We start from the raw sequence: 16,567 nt of genomic DNA on the forward strand, positions 1-16,567 counted from the left end.
AGCCAAGTCATGGGTGTTCAGAGAACCATCAGAGCTCCTAAGGCTATATAATACAGTCTTGTCCATCTGGTGCCCTCCAGATGTTGCTGGGCTACAACTCCCACCATCCCTGACCAGCTGCTGGGCTTCCTGAGAACTGGGAGTCCAAGAACCTATGGAAGGCACCAGGCTAGGGAACAATGCTGGAAGGGATTTCTAAGGTCATGAAGTGGAGGCAAAGATGGCCACCAACCTGCGTGGCTTTAAAAGAGAATTAGACAAATTCATGGAGGACAGGGCTATCGATGTCTACTAGCCACGCTAGTTATGCTCTGCCTCAGAGGCAGTATCCCAGTTGCTGAAAACTGCAGGTGCAAAGTGTGCTGCTGTGCTCAGATCCTGTGTCAAGGTCTAAATATACAGCAAACAGTCACAAGGAAAAGAGGGGATGCTTACCCTCCTGGCTGATGCTTCCTGTGCTGGGCTCCTCGGAGTCTGATTGGCTGATGGTGCTGCGCCGCTGCCGTGTCTGCCCAGGGGAGAAGCTGTTGCGTGTTAGAGGGAGGTTGGAGATGTATTTGGACTTTCCTTGGATGTGGGTGAAGGGGGAGGATGGGCTGGCATTGGGGCTGCTGAAGCCCCGTGATCTCTCAGGGGTCTTTGGCCACTTTGTATGGGAAGTCACCTTGCCAGTGATTCCCCTCGATTTAGCTTTGATGTTGGTCACTGGCAGCAGTGACATGAGGCTTTGATCTGTGAAGGTAGAGCAATGAGAAAAGAATTATGGTTTGCGCTTTGAAATTGATGTGAGGGCAAGAATCCTCACTACTTTTTCTCCATACACCAAACTTATACCTACCCTCCCAACATTAAGTTATCATTGTACCTTATATGTTCAGGAAGTGCAAACTTCTGGAAACAATCCAAAGCAAATCAGATAAAGGTATAGGAGTTAGTTAAACCTTCCATGTGGAAGCACACAGGAGGAGGAAAGGGGACAGCATTCTGTCAGGCGAGCGGAAATGCCTTATTGCTAAGCTGAATTGTGTGTTCAAGACAGAATAGGGTTTACCTGTCCGGTTGTTGGTGGCTGGGGTGGTAGTCTCAGAAGCTGCATCAGAAGATATGTTGTTTGGAATGGTGTTCAGAAAAGGAGAACAGCACATGGAGAAACAAGGCGGGTCGAAGCAGACTAATATGCTATGGGCAGGCAAGTCATAGAGCGATTCAGGCACATGTGTTGTGGCTGTAGGAATAATAATAATAATGAAAAAATACCAGCACCAGTTCTATGTAGGTCAGAGTAAAATGGCAAAGAGACAGAGCAACACACAATAACCTCCTGCATTGTAAGGCCTAGTTCATGCAACCACTTTGGGACTTATTTATTTCAATATGGGTCTTCTGCGTGCACATGGACTTAGTTTGTCCATTAGCAGAGGGCATGTATTACATTGGCCCTCGCCATTAATAGTGAGCAGAAACTGCCCATGATGTGTAGTGCTGATTTTCTTTGAAAATGAAGCTTACTGCAGTAGGGGGACAGCTGCTTCTTGGGTGAAATGGCAGATCAACCTGCCCATCATGTGAACACACAAGAGGACCAGCCACGTTCCCCACACCTGACTTTCCAGCTGAACACCTGACTGGCTTAGCCTGGGAGACATTTTCACAAAGACAGCCACAACTGGTACCTACCATGCTGTTTAAGGGAAGCATCATCAGGTGTGTTTGATGAGGCAGCAGTAGAAAACATAATCTGATTCTTATCAATGTTCTGACTGGACCTAGAATGCAAGGGGGGGAGAGATGTCACTTGAAGTCTTTACATATATATTGAAAAAATGGTATGTGTGCTAACAGAAAGAGATGGATTAATGAGGCAGCTGAACATCAAGGTTTGGAACGGAAGGGTGCAAACAGGCTGTAGAAAGGAGGACAGGGAGGGGAAAGCAAGACAGAAAGCAGGATGGGAAAAGGAGGACACCCTGACAAAGTGTCAATGGGTGAACAGATCAGGCAAAGCCTAAAATTGCTGCCAGGTATCCATTACAACCCTCCCATCTCGACAGTCTACTCCAAATGCCAAAGGTGAGACGGAAAGAGAAGTTCAGAATCTGACAAATGGCTTCTGACCAGGGCCCTGATCTCTCTCAAGTCCATATTAATTGAAGAAGCACTATTTCCACTTGATGTGCCTATAGATGTCATCCCCCCCCCACAGCTGTATCTATATGTAGTTGTAAACTGCATTCTGCAAGTACAGACATTCTTCCATCCACAACCTGAGGACTTATTCCCTATGCTGATGCACAGGAAAGAAAGAGAAGAAGAAGAAGAGTTTGGATTTGATATCCCGCCTTTCACTCCCCTTCAGGAGTCTCAAAGCGGCTAACATTCTCCTTTCCCTTCCTCCCCCACAACAAACACTCTGTGAGGTGAGTGGGGCTGAGAGACTTCACAGAAGTGTGACTGGCCCAAGGTCACCCAGCAGCTGCATGTGGAGGAGCGGAGACGCGAACCCGGTTACCCAGATTACGTGACTACCGCTCTTAACCACTACACCACACTTAACCACTACACCTTTCTTTTCCCTCACTGGTGAAGCAGGTTAGCTATCTGCTGCAGTGCTATGTATATCTGCTATGTAGACTTCATGCTGTGAGAGTTTTGGGCAACAGCAACAACAAAATTGTTTCCAGGGTGAGGGTGGGGTTGGGAAATGCCATTCAATTCCAATGAAATTTGAAAAGGGGGCTTACTTCTGATGAAACATGGTTAGGATTGTGCTTTCAGCTCCCTAATTCCCAGCTTAGATACTGCACCCAGTGGCGGAGCTTCATGCTCCAGCACCGGGATGGGGTGGAGAACAGGCGGGGGCTTGGCTGGCACGCATCCAGGGGGCATAGCGCACGTCCCGGGGGGGTGGCGCGCTGCCCGCAGGGGCTTGATGTGTGTCCTGGGGGCATGACGTGCTGTCTGCAGGGGTGTGGCGCCCAGCGCGGGCGCAGGCTGCAGCTGCGATGGCACCCCACTGGGATCGTGAAGCGAGGGGCAGTGCACTCCCCCTCTTCCTCTGCCAGTGACTGCGCCACCCAAGTGGCTCCTCTCAACCTAAATTTCATTGCCCTGCTTGGCTCCAGAATGTTCATTCAAACAGGGACAGGAGTAACTTCCCTGTGCGGAAAGGTCACAACATCTGCGACATTCTGGTTTAGAAAAAAGGCAAGTCAAAGAGGGTGTAAGTGTATGAAATTATGCACGGTGTGGGAAAAGTGGATAGAGAAACATTTTTCTCCCTCTCGCATAACGCTTGGGCCTCGGGTCATCCGAGAAACGGAATGTTGGAAGATGTAGAAGAAAGGGCTTCTTCATCCAGCCCAGAGCTACACTCTGAAATCCACTACCAAAAGATGTAGTGACAGCCACCAACTTGCATGCTTTTAAAAGGGGATTAGACACATTTAAAAGGGGATTAGACACATCAGTGTCAGAGGCAGTTGCTGGGTACCACAAGTGTGGGAGTGCTGTTGCACTCAGGTCCTGCCTGTGGCACTTCTAGTTAGGCATCTGGTTAGCCCCTGTGAGAACCAAATGCTGGACTAGATAGGTCTTCCACTTGCTCCAGCTGAGCTCTTACATTCTCTCTCTCTCTCTCTCTCTCTCTGTGTGTGTGTGTGTGTGTGTCCCTGCTCTGTTTAGGTGGAGGAGTACTAAAATATAGGCAGCTTTAAAAAGAAAAAGAAAAACACAGAAGATGAAGAGTGGGTGGCATGGAGACACAAGTCATCATCAGAAAGGATGCAGCATTTACATCAACAGTATACAGAAAAAGAAGGACCATACCGTGGACACAGGGCAACTGGGATGCCAGGACCCCTGTGCCGAAAGAGAGCCAGGAGGCAAGTGGTCGGCACAGCAAAAGAACTGCAAGGCAACAGGAAAACAAAGGGGGGAGGGATGAAAGGCACAGAAGACAAAAGTCACAAGGAGGGGTGATTTGGATGAGGAGGAAGGGTGAGCAGAGAAAAGAGGTGGGGAGAGAAATAAATGGAAAGAAAGGAAAACAAGTAGAAAAGGGAAAGAGAAAGATCAATCAATTATTTAGGAATAAGTATTCCTACAGTGGTGTGAACCATCTAAAACTTCTGGGTACACACAGACAAAGAAGCTTGGAATGCTTATTCCCTATGGGCAGAATTCAATGCCATGCTATGGTGAATGTCCAGTCATCACAATCACTGCAGCTTGTCAGACAGAACAATCCCCTTCTCCTCCTTTGGCGCTGTTCTGGGGGTTCTCCCAATCCCTTGTTTTGGGGGTCCAGCCAACCCTGTTGTGCAAGCAGATGCCCTCACATAAGGCTTGTGCTGATGGGACTCACTGGTGAATCCCACCCAAAGACTCTGGCCTTCAGTTACTGTAAATTAGCCAACACATATTTGGAGTCATGCATCTCTATATATTTCTGTATTTCTGTGTATTCACCATGCAGATCTGGCATAGAATCTGACTTCCTGGGAATCCCTCAATTCATGCCAGTAAGTTGTGGTTATGGGAGAGCCAGTGCCATTTAGTGGATAGAGTGTCAGACAAAGACCTGGGAGACCAGGGTTCAAATGTCCACTTAGCCAGAAAACTCATTGGGGGTTCTCTTCATCCTCCCAAGTAGATCTTGAGGGGCATGGGGGAGTGCAAGCGAGGGAAAGTCTCATTGTACTGCTGAGGGGTCCTTGCCCTGGCTTCTGTTAGTAGAATGGGGTAGCTGAAACCAGCCCTAAATAAAGAGATTCCCCTTAGGGACAATAAATAAATAAATTCCCTCTGGGGCCACATCCATAAATCACAATAAATAAAAAATTTCCTCAGGGACTATATTTCCAAGAAACAGCTCTGATGTATTCCGTTTCACTCATCTCCTGGGCAGTGTTTATTATAAGGTGCTCCTTTTCTTTACCAAGCTGACAGCCCCTAACCCCAGCTGTATTAGAGATTCTTTAAGACACCCTCCCCCCTCTAGATAACATATCTGGTCTTCTCAACACCTTCTTACACTCTTTTCCATATCTGATCTTCTAGCGCTCTTCTGGTTTGAAGGTTTCTTTCATGATTGCGCATTTTCCTTCTTAGGGTTTCGAAAGGAAGATGCATCCCTTTCTGAGGAAGCAAGTGACCAAAGGAGGAAGGGGGGCAGGAAAAGGAGCTACATACCCTTCTATATCCACAACGTCTTCCTCATTGCGGTAGCTCAGCACATAGAGGGTAGACATGGATATCACGCTGCGAAAGAGAAGAGAAGAGAAACGGAGCCTTTGGAAACATAAACTTTCAATATTTCAGGGAGGAAAAGGAAGTTGTCTCCAAACAGGTCAGCCTTTGTGTGTATGATTAACTCAAGTCCAGGGAAATCTTTACTCCACAGGACATCAAAGAGTACATATACTCAGTGGCATACCTCGCCAACTCAGTTTGAAAGTAAAATATGGTTAGAAAGGGCACTTGCCTAAGAACAACCACCCAGAAGTGCAATTTGATTTGAAATCATATTTATTACAAGTGGACTCTGGTAGCCAGGAATCCATAGTAAAAAACAAAACAAAACAAAACAAAAAACAATACCAGGAAACACATCAGATCAGTTTCTGCATGACATCCCATGGCTGCCTATCTAACATACAGGATGTGCAACATACAGGATTTGCCAACTAAAAGAACTCCAAATTTCCAACAAAGCCGCTTTCTAGTCTTAAAAAACAAAACAAAAACAGGTTTCTAGTTCTCCTTATTGCTGCGATTATTTTGAAAAATTTGGTGGCAAACCTTACCCCCTAAAAAGGTGGGAGGAGGGAGGGAAAATAAATTTTAAAAGTCCAGGCTCTTCAACTTTACTGCAAAGTGATTCACTTAATTTTCTTCTGATTTCAAGACAATAACTGTAGTTGCCATCAGTGCAGTTGTAGCAACCAGCAATACACTGGACAGGCTCAGCCGTGTTCATGAAAATTATATCCACACTTTTGTCACATGCAACCTAAAATAGGTGGATTTTATGACTGAGGTACATTTCACTGTGATTCTATGGCAACAATCAAGAGACAAGAGCACAGTGCTAAGAAGAAAGCACTCATCGCTTCACCTTCATTTGGGATGAAACTGGCCCACCCCTAGATAAGCATAACCAGATAAGCATTCACTCACAGGCCAGAAGCCCCCCCCCTAATAATAACAACAACAACAACAATAATAATAATAATAATAATAATAATTTATTACTTATACCCCACTCATCTGGCTGGGCCTCCCTAGCCACTCTGGGCAGCTTCCAATAGGATATTAAAAACACAACAAAACATCAAACATTAAAAACTTCCCTAAACAAGGCTGCCTTCAGATGTCTTCTAAAAGTCAGATAGTTGTTCATTGCCTTGACATCTGGTGGGAGGGCATTCCACAGGGCAGGCACCACTACCAAGAAGGCCCTCTTCCTGGTTCAAATTCTCAGTTCTGTGCACCACTCATCTGCTGAGTGTGAAACAGCCCAGGTGTGCAGACACCAACCTGAATGCCATGATGATCACCAGGGCAATGATGGTGCCTTGAAGGAAACGTTGGCTGATGCACGCTTGGTCCGTGACCACAGAAGGGGACTGCACAAGACAAAGGGGAGGGAAAGAGAACCACCAGAAATTTCATCAGAAAGTTATCCCTGTATTCCTATTCTGATCTTTCTGTGTCGTTCTTTTGGGGATAGCAGGCTGTAATGTGCCCCTTCCTCACTGACCCTCAGGTAACTGTTCACCCACCCTCCCCAAGAAAGAGCCAAGATGTCTGAGGAGGCTTTGGTACCACATTTCAGAAGGCTACTAAATAAAGGAAATAAAGGAGAACCCTGAGTTGGTGAAGGAATTATGAAATGCAATGAAAATGCAGACTTTTTGAAGAGGAAACAGAACGCAAATTATTCACAAGGGAAGGTTGCTGGATGAAGCAGGAATGCAAGAGTCAGCTCAGACACCAGGAAAAAAATCAGATCAAGGAATGCATCATGTATACAAAAATAGTTCTCAGCCCACGGAGACCATAAATATCACCGTGCAAGCGTTTTCAATTTGTATGTGCTAACGTTCACCCAACACCTTAACAAGCAGCCTCAGCAAACACAACTTGGCTTGTGGGACTCAAAGGCAAACATTCAATTCCATCTGCACACCATGATGGTGAGGTGCTGCACAATCAAGAGCCCCAAACCCAGCCTACAGAATCAGCAGCTGCGTCTTCTTTCAAGTGCCAGAACCAGCTTCAACAACACAAATGTGCCTCATGCACATGAGCAATCACAGCTCAGATTACAACATGTGTCTCCCTTACAAAGGCTTCTTACCTTGCTGGACATTTTGGGGGGCCTCTTTTTGTGTGGCACACTTCCTGCACGGCTGAACTGACTCCCTGCTTGGCTACAATGAAAGGAAAGTTAGGATGCACCCAGATCAGCACTCCTTATCATATTTAATTTCACTTCATTCTGCTCCTCCTCCCTCTCCCACTACCAATGTTTCTTAACAAACACTCTGTTTTCATAATTTTAGCACGTATACGCACGGACCACAATGAATTTGGTGCCGCTTTCTGGAGAATGGGGCGATAACCCAATATAGGATTGTGAAGTAGTCAATATTTGTTTTTTGCCAAGGAATAGGTATCTAGCTGGTTCACAGGCATAAACTCAACACAGGTGGGAGGGAATAAGGTGCAGCGAAGGGGTCCTTATATGAAGGAGAATGTCAGGGTGCTACCAGAGAGGGGTTTAATTAGCAAATAAGTCATTCACAACAGTCTGGGTTTTGTTTTGTTTTTAAACTTACTGGGTGTCTAGTGAAGGTTTCTACTACTTTCACTATTCCTCTTTGAAAACAGAGTATTCTCTGAAACGGATTTTTAAACTGGGACTTTTAGATGCAGATTTACAGGAAAGTCATCTTTAGAGAGTATAGATGCTTGCTCTATCTGAAGATCTTATTCCTGTGGGAGAGGAGTAGGTAGACAGAGTCTTCTGAATCACTGGGACACTCTCTGTTCAGAGGCCCAAACTGAATACTTCTTCTGGGACCATGACCTCATAAGAGGCAGGAGAAGGGATCACAATATTTGCCCTCCCGTTAGAAGAGGCGTCAGTGGAGGAACAAGTTTTTTAGCCTGAGTACGTATCTGAGCATACTTCAAAGTTCTTTTTGCTTTTCTACCAATGCAATCTTATGCTTACTTACTCAGGTGTTCAACTGTGTGGAACGTAATTTATTCCTAAAAGTGTGTATATCATTGCAGCCTGCGTAACAACCCATTTACTCAGAGCTGTATTGTTTAAAATACTCTAACTGAAAAGAAGTTAGAATATTAAATTTACTGCCCTCTCTTTGCTTTTTGCTTTTTTTTACACAGGTCTCTGTAGTACCTGAATGCTCCAGAGCTAACAGTTGATTTCATACTGTCCAGTCGCTTGAGTTTGGCGAGTTTATGACTCCATCTCTCCAGTTCATCAATCCGGGTCTCCAGGTTATCAGTCAGTTTGCAAAGCTCTTTCACAGCCCCTACATTTTCCATGAAAATGCGCTCCTAGCACGGACAAAATAAACACTCTTTTTGGGTGTGCTCAGGTCCTCACATTATGCCCTTAGTTTTTGGTGATTTACAATCATTCCCTACCCTCAACACACACACACCCACTGCCGCCACCCGGCTCCTTCCATGCAAAGGCAAGAGCACCTCCATCTCAGAAAGATTGCTCTTTGATGCCTATAATCTACTTATCACACAGTTAACAGACAAATTTTATGCCTGTTTCCTCAGAAAAAAATTCCATCAATGGGGTTTCCTTCCAAGAAAACCTACATAGGATTTCTGCCTTAGATGACTTTGCCCCTAGATACTTATCACCCCCCTGTGTCTCCCGCCAGAATGGTCATCAGAGGGCTGCCTTCTGGGAGTGCTCTGTGTGCCTGAGGGTCTGGGTCTGTGTGTCCGTTTGAGGGCAAGGAAAGAAGCATTTTCAGTTCTTGCTCCCCAGCTTCAAATTTTTCTTCCAGAGTGGCCTCCAAACCCTGAACAAATATCTCTCAATCTCTCTCTCTCTCTCTCTCTCTCTCTCTCTCTCTCCCCCGCCCCAATTTCAGCTTTGGCTTGGGTTTTGCTAAAAATATATAGAGTGGGAAATGATGCCTGAAGAGTCTGTCATTCCTATCAAACTTGTTTTCTGTTTGTTGCTTGCCCCCTCTTCTAAGGGCTCCACTCACCTTATTCACCACTAGGAAGTTCTCTACAGTCCTCCCACTGGTAAAGACCATGTCCCCAGTATCTTTCACTGCTTCTGGGAGAATCTCCCTCACCTCCTGAGCAATGACACCTGAACAGAAATGGGAAGCATGCATCACAGTGGCTCTGGGCCACAAAATATAAATGCAACCTTAGAATCCCAGAGGCACCTGCTAGGATCAGGTATGAGGGAGTTTGGACCAATGCTAGTAGGGGACTCTGTGACGCACATACCTCCAGCTATATACTGTTTATATAAAATATGCTGCAGGAGAAAACAACTCGAATGTAGCCTATGGGAGGGTAGAAATAAGCAAGTAACTAAGGGTAGCTTCGCAATTTATAAAGCAAATATGTGTTCCCAGGCAGGATGCGGGCCACACTTTATGTCAGCCTCTGCTAACCTGGCAGCCGTCAGATGTTTTTCACTACAGCTCCCATCAGTCATACCAATCATGGCCACACTGGCTGGAGATGGTTGGAGTTGTAGCTCAAAACATCTGGAGGGCGCTAGGTTGGGGAAGGCTGCTTTATTTGTCTGCTGCAGAAAACCTCCCTGCAGCCTCCCTGAGTGAAGACTGATAATCAGGGCATACGTAAATCTGTTGGTGGGGCTTAAATAATTAAATTGTTTCTCCATGCAAAAGGAATACCTGCACACAGAAAGCTAGCATCCGGAAGAGACATGTGCTACTTCAGTGGTCATTATCCAGTTCAGACCTGAGATCCACCTTTGTACTTTGTGAGACCCATTTCTTGATTTTTACCATAGATGTGTTCAAGCATTGCAGGGGGTTTGACAAGAGGGAGCCTCAGGATCCTCCCAACTCTACAATTCTATGATTCTATGAATGACAATGACTGAGAAAGACCAAAGCATTTCCCCCAAGCCCTGCAATACTGGGGGCTTTCACTAACTGTGACCTCGAAGTCGAGTGTCATATATGTATAACATCAGAACCAATGATCAGATGACACATGCCGTATACATACAATTTAGTATGCCTAAGGGATGTTTCACAGAAGGACAGGAAAACACTATTATGAAGGTCCCAAGTGCAGGCCAACAGTGGGTATATGTTAGATCATGGATATCCTGATTTGGGTGAAGGTGGATGTTGACACTTTTGCTAGCATTAAAACTCCTGAACAGCACAGGTGCAAGGATGAAGCTCGGGGTCAGTGAAAGGACTGTACCTGTCTCTGATGTGTTCTCCAGGCCTACGGTGGCAGCAAACTCTGGCTTGTAGTTATAGTGCACCAGTCGCATACGGGCGATTCTCTTCAGCTGTTCTGTGGTATCCACCTGAAACCATAAGACCCACAATCATGACCTTGGTCTGCATTTCCTAAGCAGAGATCCTACTGACTAAGGCATGCTGGGCCAAGCTCTTACTTCCTGGATGTCGTCTTTTACTCGGATGTCTGATGGGTGCATAAGGGAGCCCATGACTTTCACGTTGCCATGGACGACCAAGGCTTCATCTGGGCGGTCTGTGTTGATGCCAACTCTGCCGTGGTGAAAGACGGTGTCGGGGAGCTGAGCACGTTGCCAGAGTACATCGCTGTCACTCTCAAATTGGCCTGGATTAGAGGCCTGCAAAAAGAAAAGAAAAGAGGGCAGAGATGCCCATAGGACATTAATGTCAACAACACAGAACTGTAGAGAGAAACAAAGTTATTGGGGAGAAAAAACTGCTGTTTTTAGAATAAGACCATTGCAGAACAGTCGCCTCCCCTCTTCCTAAATGCAGGGGGAAATTCTTTTGCGCAAGTTAACTGATTTGAATCATTGAAAACAAAAATGTTGCCCACCAACCAATATTGAAGCTGGGCAAGAGAAATAAGCAAATGAGTCAGCCAGGCACAGAATAACAAACCACCAGAGCAATTGAAATCATGCAGAGTGGCAAGTCTTTGATAAGGGCCCTCCACAGTGTTTAGTGGCCCAACACCTCTGCAAGTATTTTGCACACTACACCTTATAGGCAACTCAGTGCACATTTTTGCAGTCAGATGAAATGCAAGTTGCTTTGCAGAGTATTTTGGGAATTCCAGTTTCATTTTTTCAAGTTTTATGACCACCAGCATGGATAAGAACACACTGCTTTTTGTCCATGTTTGGAGACAGCGACACAGCTTCCAAGAAAACTTACTTTGCAGCATAGTTAGACAAAATGCACAACAGTAAGTTGTTTACAGCTTGCGGAAGGCTGTCTGGTTCACTTTGCAAGCTAAGCACAAGGAGCCTTGGTTCTGAGTCAGTGTGTGTTTACAGACCTGCTGAGATAAATGCCCTTTTCCAGCCCACAACAGATAAAGATAAAGTTGCAAGCTTTTCTCTCTCAGCAGGAGGGGTGTGTGGGAATTCTAGCTATGAGGCAAAGCATCACCATTGCAAAACAAATCCCCAAGGGATTGTTAAGGAAGTGACAGGGTGGCTTGCATGAGGGTTGTGATGGTGATGATAAATGTGCGATGAGCTAATTGGCAAAGCCAGCACCAGAGTGACAGGAGAGAACAGGAGGATCAAACATCTCAGATGGTGCTTATTTTCTCAATATGTTCCTGGGGCTTAAGCTTGCCTAGTTTGGAAGCCCCTGGCCCCTATTCCCAAATGTAGTAAGGGCAGATTGTGGCTTCTCAGGAAAAGGACCTTTTGCACATGGGTCAAGTCCAAGAAACAGCACTATTTGATGTAGGGGCTCAATGGCTCAGGTTTCCATGTGATGCCAAGCCAAACCACGGCTTACTGCAAATGTGTGGATTCCTGGAGATCATAAGTGCTTTGCTCCTCCACTGCCCTTGCTCCTGCCTGCTTAGCATATTGTCTATGGAGACAAACTAGGAGCCCAGGTCCTGACAAGGGCTTAACCATGGCTGAAAACAGAGCAGTGCAGCAGCAGCAGGACTGGAGAAGGAGAACAGCAGCAGCAATATCCTCCCTGGGAACACACGTTCATGCTAAATCACAATTTGGCTTGGTATTACGTGCATACTGGGTCAATAAAAATTGCACAGAAACACAGTTTTACATCTGATATGAATTGGGCTTCAGCAGCTAATTTCACGTAACTCTTTCTAGGCACCAATGTTCCTATCTGATTCATTCTGCTCATTGTTCGTGCTTTACACAAACACCCCTCTGCAAACACTCCTATGCATCCTTCTTTATCACTATTTCATGCAGTTCAGAGCTGCACTTTCACAATGCAAGTCTGTTCCAAAGCTGAACCTGGGGGTTTAGTTATTCTCAAACTCTGACCCCCTTTCCCTCACATGTTCCCCTCAAAATTCATGGCATTATGGACATAAGAGGAGAGACAGTCACTGTGATGCTATCCAGAGTTCAGAAAGTTTAGAAAGTGGGAGAAGCACAGTCACAGGAATGAGGAATTTTAACCAGCTAGGTACAGAAGTATAATTTCACTCCTTGTGCTCAATGTGAGTGCTATCTGACATAGCACTTTCCTATTTAACCATCACCTCTGCGTAAAAGTTCACAAAAATCCATTGTAGTCATGCTGCCGTTTGGCCAAGCCTCTGTGGACTGGGCAGGTGATAAGCAGCACTGTGTGTATTCTGCACAAAAAGCCAAGGTTTTTTAACAAAAACATTTGCTTTTGTACATTTGCACAGAACACACAATGGAAGCAGATTCCAGCATCTCAAGATTCTCAGGAGGTCTCTTTCTCCTCCCGCCCAAGCTCCTACCTCTCATGGGCTTCACCAGGCACTGTCTGGTGAAATTTCCAAATCCAAGGAGAAGCTTCTGTAGGGCTACTAGTGGCAAGGGCTTCAGCGTCCCTCAGAGGCCTTTGCACTTCTCCATGACTATCAAAATATTTAATTCTATGCAAATTTACCGTTTGCAAAAGTTCAGGACTAAAAAAAGTACACATTAACACAGTTCTGGTTATATGTCTAAAAAGTAATACTAAATGGAGTTTGTTTCCCGTTATTCCTCTTTTGCGATTACATGTGTTATGAGCCTTATTCTAAGTACCCTCACAACTGTTTTAATGCGATCTATCCTGCTGAAAATTTGCTGCTCTGTTCTTTGGGCAGATCCAAATAGTCCTAGTTTCATGAATCTATTGCACTGCATCAGTGTTCCAATCAGTCCTCTTAGCCCAGGCAAGCAAGCAGCTGCAGGATGCACTTTCTCATCCTTCAGATCCCACCTTAAAACCCACCTTTTTCATGAAGCCCTTGGCTTAAGATCCTCAGCTGAAACAAAAGCTAGCTGCATTTGCTCACAAGCATTCCTAATCCACCTCTTACAACACTGCCTTCTCACCTGCCAATGTTTAGACTAAAGCTTCTCGAGACTGTGCCTTTTTTTTTTTTTTTTTTGCTTATGAAATCCTGCAATGGGTGGTGCTGCGTAAGTACTATTATATCACATGTAGAAGAATGATATAAAAGGTGTCAGGTTTACAGGTTTACAGAGAAGCAGCCATGGATGTGACACAGCTTCTGACATGTTCCACAAGCACTCTGGCGCTCACACCATTTTCACTGCGGATTAAGTGAGTCAACTGTGCGTCTGATGTGCAACCAAACCACATTTCTTGTGCTAGTGCAGACAGATCCTTAGCCTCACTGACAAGACTGGGGCAAGCTCTGCTCAGGGCAGAAGGATCTCTCATCCCATTCTACAAAAGAGCCCCCCAACTCCACCCCGGAGACTGCATAGTTCAGCATGCTACTTACTTGTCTGCAGACTCCGGGGTCCCCGTCCGCCCTCTGTTTGTGTTTTAACCCCGAACCGGCCCTTTGCTAGAGGAAATGGACACAGCACTTAAAAAGGCAGCAGGGCGGAGACAGCCAACCACAAAGTCACAGCCTAGTGTCCTCCTTGTTTGCAAAAGGCTCTCTGGGAGCACAGGAGCCACCCTTGGCCTCTTCAAATGCCCTTCCCCCAAGATCATGCTTCCTAAAGTCCAAGAAGCCAGTCCATTTAAGATGCTTACTCAGACATCCAACTAGCTGAACCCATTTGAGAGCATCAGTTTCAGAACTGACGCATTGGGGCCCAAAGCAATGTCTGGTGGAGACATGGGGAAGAGTTCCTTACACATTTGTGCCCACCTAGGTGAAATTAGATGTGGCTTTCCTATAAGTCACCCTCCTGTGCTCCCCAAATCCCCTTCCCATGAACCTTTAAGCATGTGTCCGCACAAGTGCAATATTGTGAGTTGGTTTAACATCTGAGCCATATGACTTGCCCTGTGCCTTGGAGCAGGACTGCATGCTGCTGAGCAAGCTTAATGGTGGCATCCAGGCAGCAGAACAGCACAATCAATGATACGACTGCAGGGCTGGTATCTTGTTGCACCATTCCTACTTGCAACCTTGGCTTTCTCTTTCTATTGCAGAGGGTGCAAGAGCTGTCTTACATTCCATGGCCCCTGGGCACCATTTTCAGCAATAAACCTTCCAATCCTGCCCATATCTCCTTATCGGGAACCATAAAGCAAGTGACCTCTCTTACTTGGTGTTTGCAAAGGCCTTATTTGTGCAAAGGAGAAAATGAGGATGCAGAAAGCCAGGGAGGAGTTGGATAGTGGGGTCTGCAGATGGAAAAGGGGCAGCAGCAAGGGGTGCTGTGGAATCAGGGACAGTTTGGTACCAGTGTCAAGAATTCCCCATCAAGTCAAGTCAAGAGCTGTAGGTGCTCAGAGTTAGGAGAACAATGTCCTGCAAGGGAAAGGGAGAAAAGAGGGACTTACTCTAACAATGATGCGCTCCGAGATGTGAGCAGCCAGAGTGTAGTTCTGGCTCTGGGCATGAGCTTGCAAGGCCACAACCAGCATGAAGTACCTGAAAATAAAACAAAGTGGGTTGAAGATAAATGCAGGCTTTAATGCACTCCTAATCACAACTCAACATGATGACAATTTATTTTAAAAAAAAAATCAGTAAAAAATAAACATATTATAAATTAAATTAATTACAAACTTAATCTGATGTATTGCATTCCAACAACAATATTACATTCATTGCCTTTCTTCTGTAAAAAAAACCCTGAAATAATTTGAGGCCTAGCAGCTAAAAGAAATGATGACCTATACAGATACACTTCTTTTGTTCAGCATATGCAGCATCTGAACCACGCAGGCACAGTGCAAAGATAACCTTTCAGGATCTAGAAAGACTTAGGCATAGAATTAAGAAAAACATAATCAGCTGGTGATCTGTTTTAATTTTTGTGTGTATTATATAGGGTTGCCATATGTCCAGAATTTCCTGGACATAGCCGTGTCCGGATTTTCACTTTTTGAAATATGGCAACCCTAGTATTAAAGGTGTTGTAAATTGCTTTGATTTTTTAATGAAATTATACATATAACTATATAAATAAAGGACTTTCAATGGTGATAATATCTTGCAGCAAGTTTTACCCACCATTTTTTATTCTGCTATTTTATTAATGTAAGAATGTTCACATTGCAGGGCAGCACACACATTTATTAGTTAGTTAACTTTAATTACATTTTTTTTTTAGGGGGGGGGAGACAGGTAGCACACAGCCCCTACCTCTGATCGGGATTGGGCTTGCCCTTCTTCCTCATGTTATTGGCTGTTGTCTCACTGAAGTGCAACCGTCCCACAGTGACCTTTGTAACCTGCTCCGGAGGCAAATTGACCCTGGAAAAAAGGAAAATTTAAAAAAAGAATAAATGACGTTCTGCATGTGTCAAAGAGAAAGCATATTCTTTTACCTGGATGGGACCAACCAAAGTGCATAGAATTGAGGACGCAAGGGATGCATGGTGGAGAGGAAATCTGCATTCAGGCGAAGTGTCTAAGCGCACCTAAACTCCCAGGGAAATCAGTGGCACAAGAACAGAGCTAAGCACTTAAATCCCCATCCATTTCAATGAGGCACTGCTGTGCTGCTCCTAGGTGGGAAGCTTAATATGCAGTCCCTTTTGCATTCAGGTGGCAGCACACTCAAAAAGGAGAGGTAGTGCAAGAAGCAACACTGCCTGTAGGAAGAAGAGCCTCTTCCAGTTACGATGCACCAGCAGAAGTCAGATTAATGCGCAGGAGCCGCCATGTCCAAGCTACCCTTTTTAGTGCCTAATCTTCTCTGGACTGCTCACACAAAGGTGTGTGCATGTGTTGGACGTGAGGGTTTGGAGGTGGGCCCACAAATGGAAGCAGTACTCACATGACAGGGTTGAAGGGTCGTTTGCTGCGGTCAGACTGCGACTGCTCTATGTTGATGGACTGGTTCAAGGCCTCCAACTGAAAAGAAAAGACCCAGGCTTGT

General features: G+C 45.3%; 1 protein-coding gene across 7 annotated transcripts in view; it reads right to left on the reverse strand.

The window, feature by feature from the left end:
- MYRF (myelin regulatory factor) overlaps positions 1-16,567 on the reverse strand; it is a 93,077-nt gene that overhangs the window by 5,039 nt on the left and 71,471 nt on the right. For 2 of the 7 annotated variants that reach the window (XM_083485044.1, XM_083485048.1), the window contains 15 exons: positions 16,466-16,542; positions 15,829-15,939; positions 15,021-15,111; positions 14,002-14,067; positions 10,682-10,882; positions 10,483-10,591; positions 9,267-9,376; positions 8,429-8,589; positions 7,361-7,433; positions 6,538-6,626; positions 5,191-5,259; positions 3,826-3,906; positions 1,678-1,766; positions 1,052-1,225; positions 436-732 (listed from right to left, as the gene is read on the reverse strand). In XM_083485044.1, the coding sequence (XP_083341170.1) occupies positions 436-732; positions 1,052-1,225; positions 1,678-1,766; positions 3,826-3,906; positions 5,191-5,259; positions 6,538-6,626; positions 7,361-7,433; positions 8,429-8,589; positions 9,267-9,376; positions 10,483-10,591; positions 10,682-10,882; positions 14,002-14,067; positions 15,021-15,111; positions 15,829-15,939; positions 16,466-16,542 (1,798 nt within the window). The remainder of the gene's footprint in view (positions 1-435; positions 733-1,051; positions 1,226-1,677; positions 1,767-3,825; positions 3,907-5,190; positions 5,260-6,537; positions 6,627-7,360; positions 7,434-8,428; positions 8,590-9,266; positions 9,377-10,482; positions 10,592-10,681; positions 10,883-14,001; positions 14,068-15,020; positions 15,112-15,828; positions 15,940-16,465; positions 16,543-16,567) is intronic. The other 5 variants (XM_083485045.1, XM_083485049.1, XM_083485047.1 and 2 more) reach the window with 3 other exon arrangements.

The sequence above is a fragment of the Podarcis liolepis genome (genome assembly GCF_965112155.1).
Source record: "Podarcis liolepis genome assembly, chromosome: 1".
NCBI lineage: Eukaryota > Metazoa > Chordata > Lepidosauria > Squamata > Lacertidae > Podarcis > Podarcis liolepis.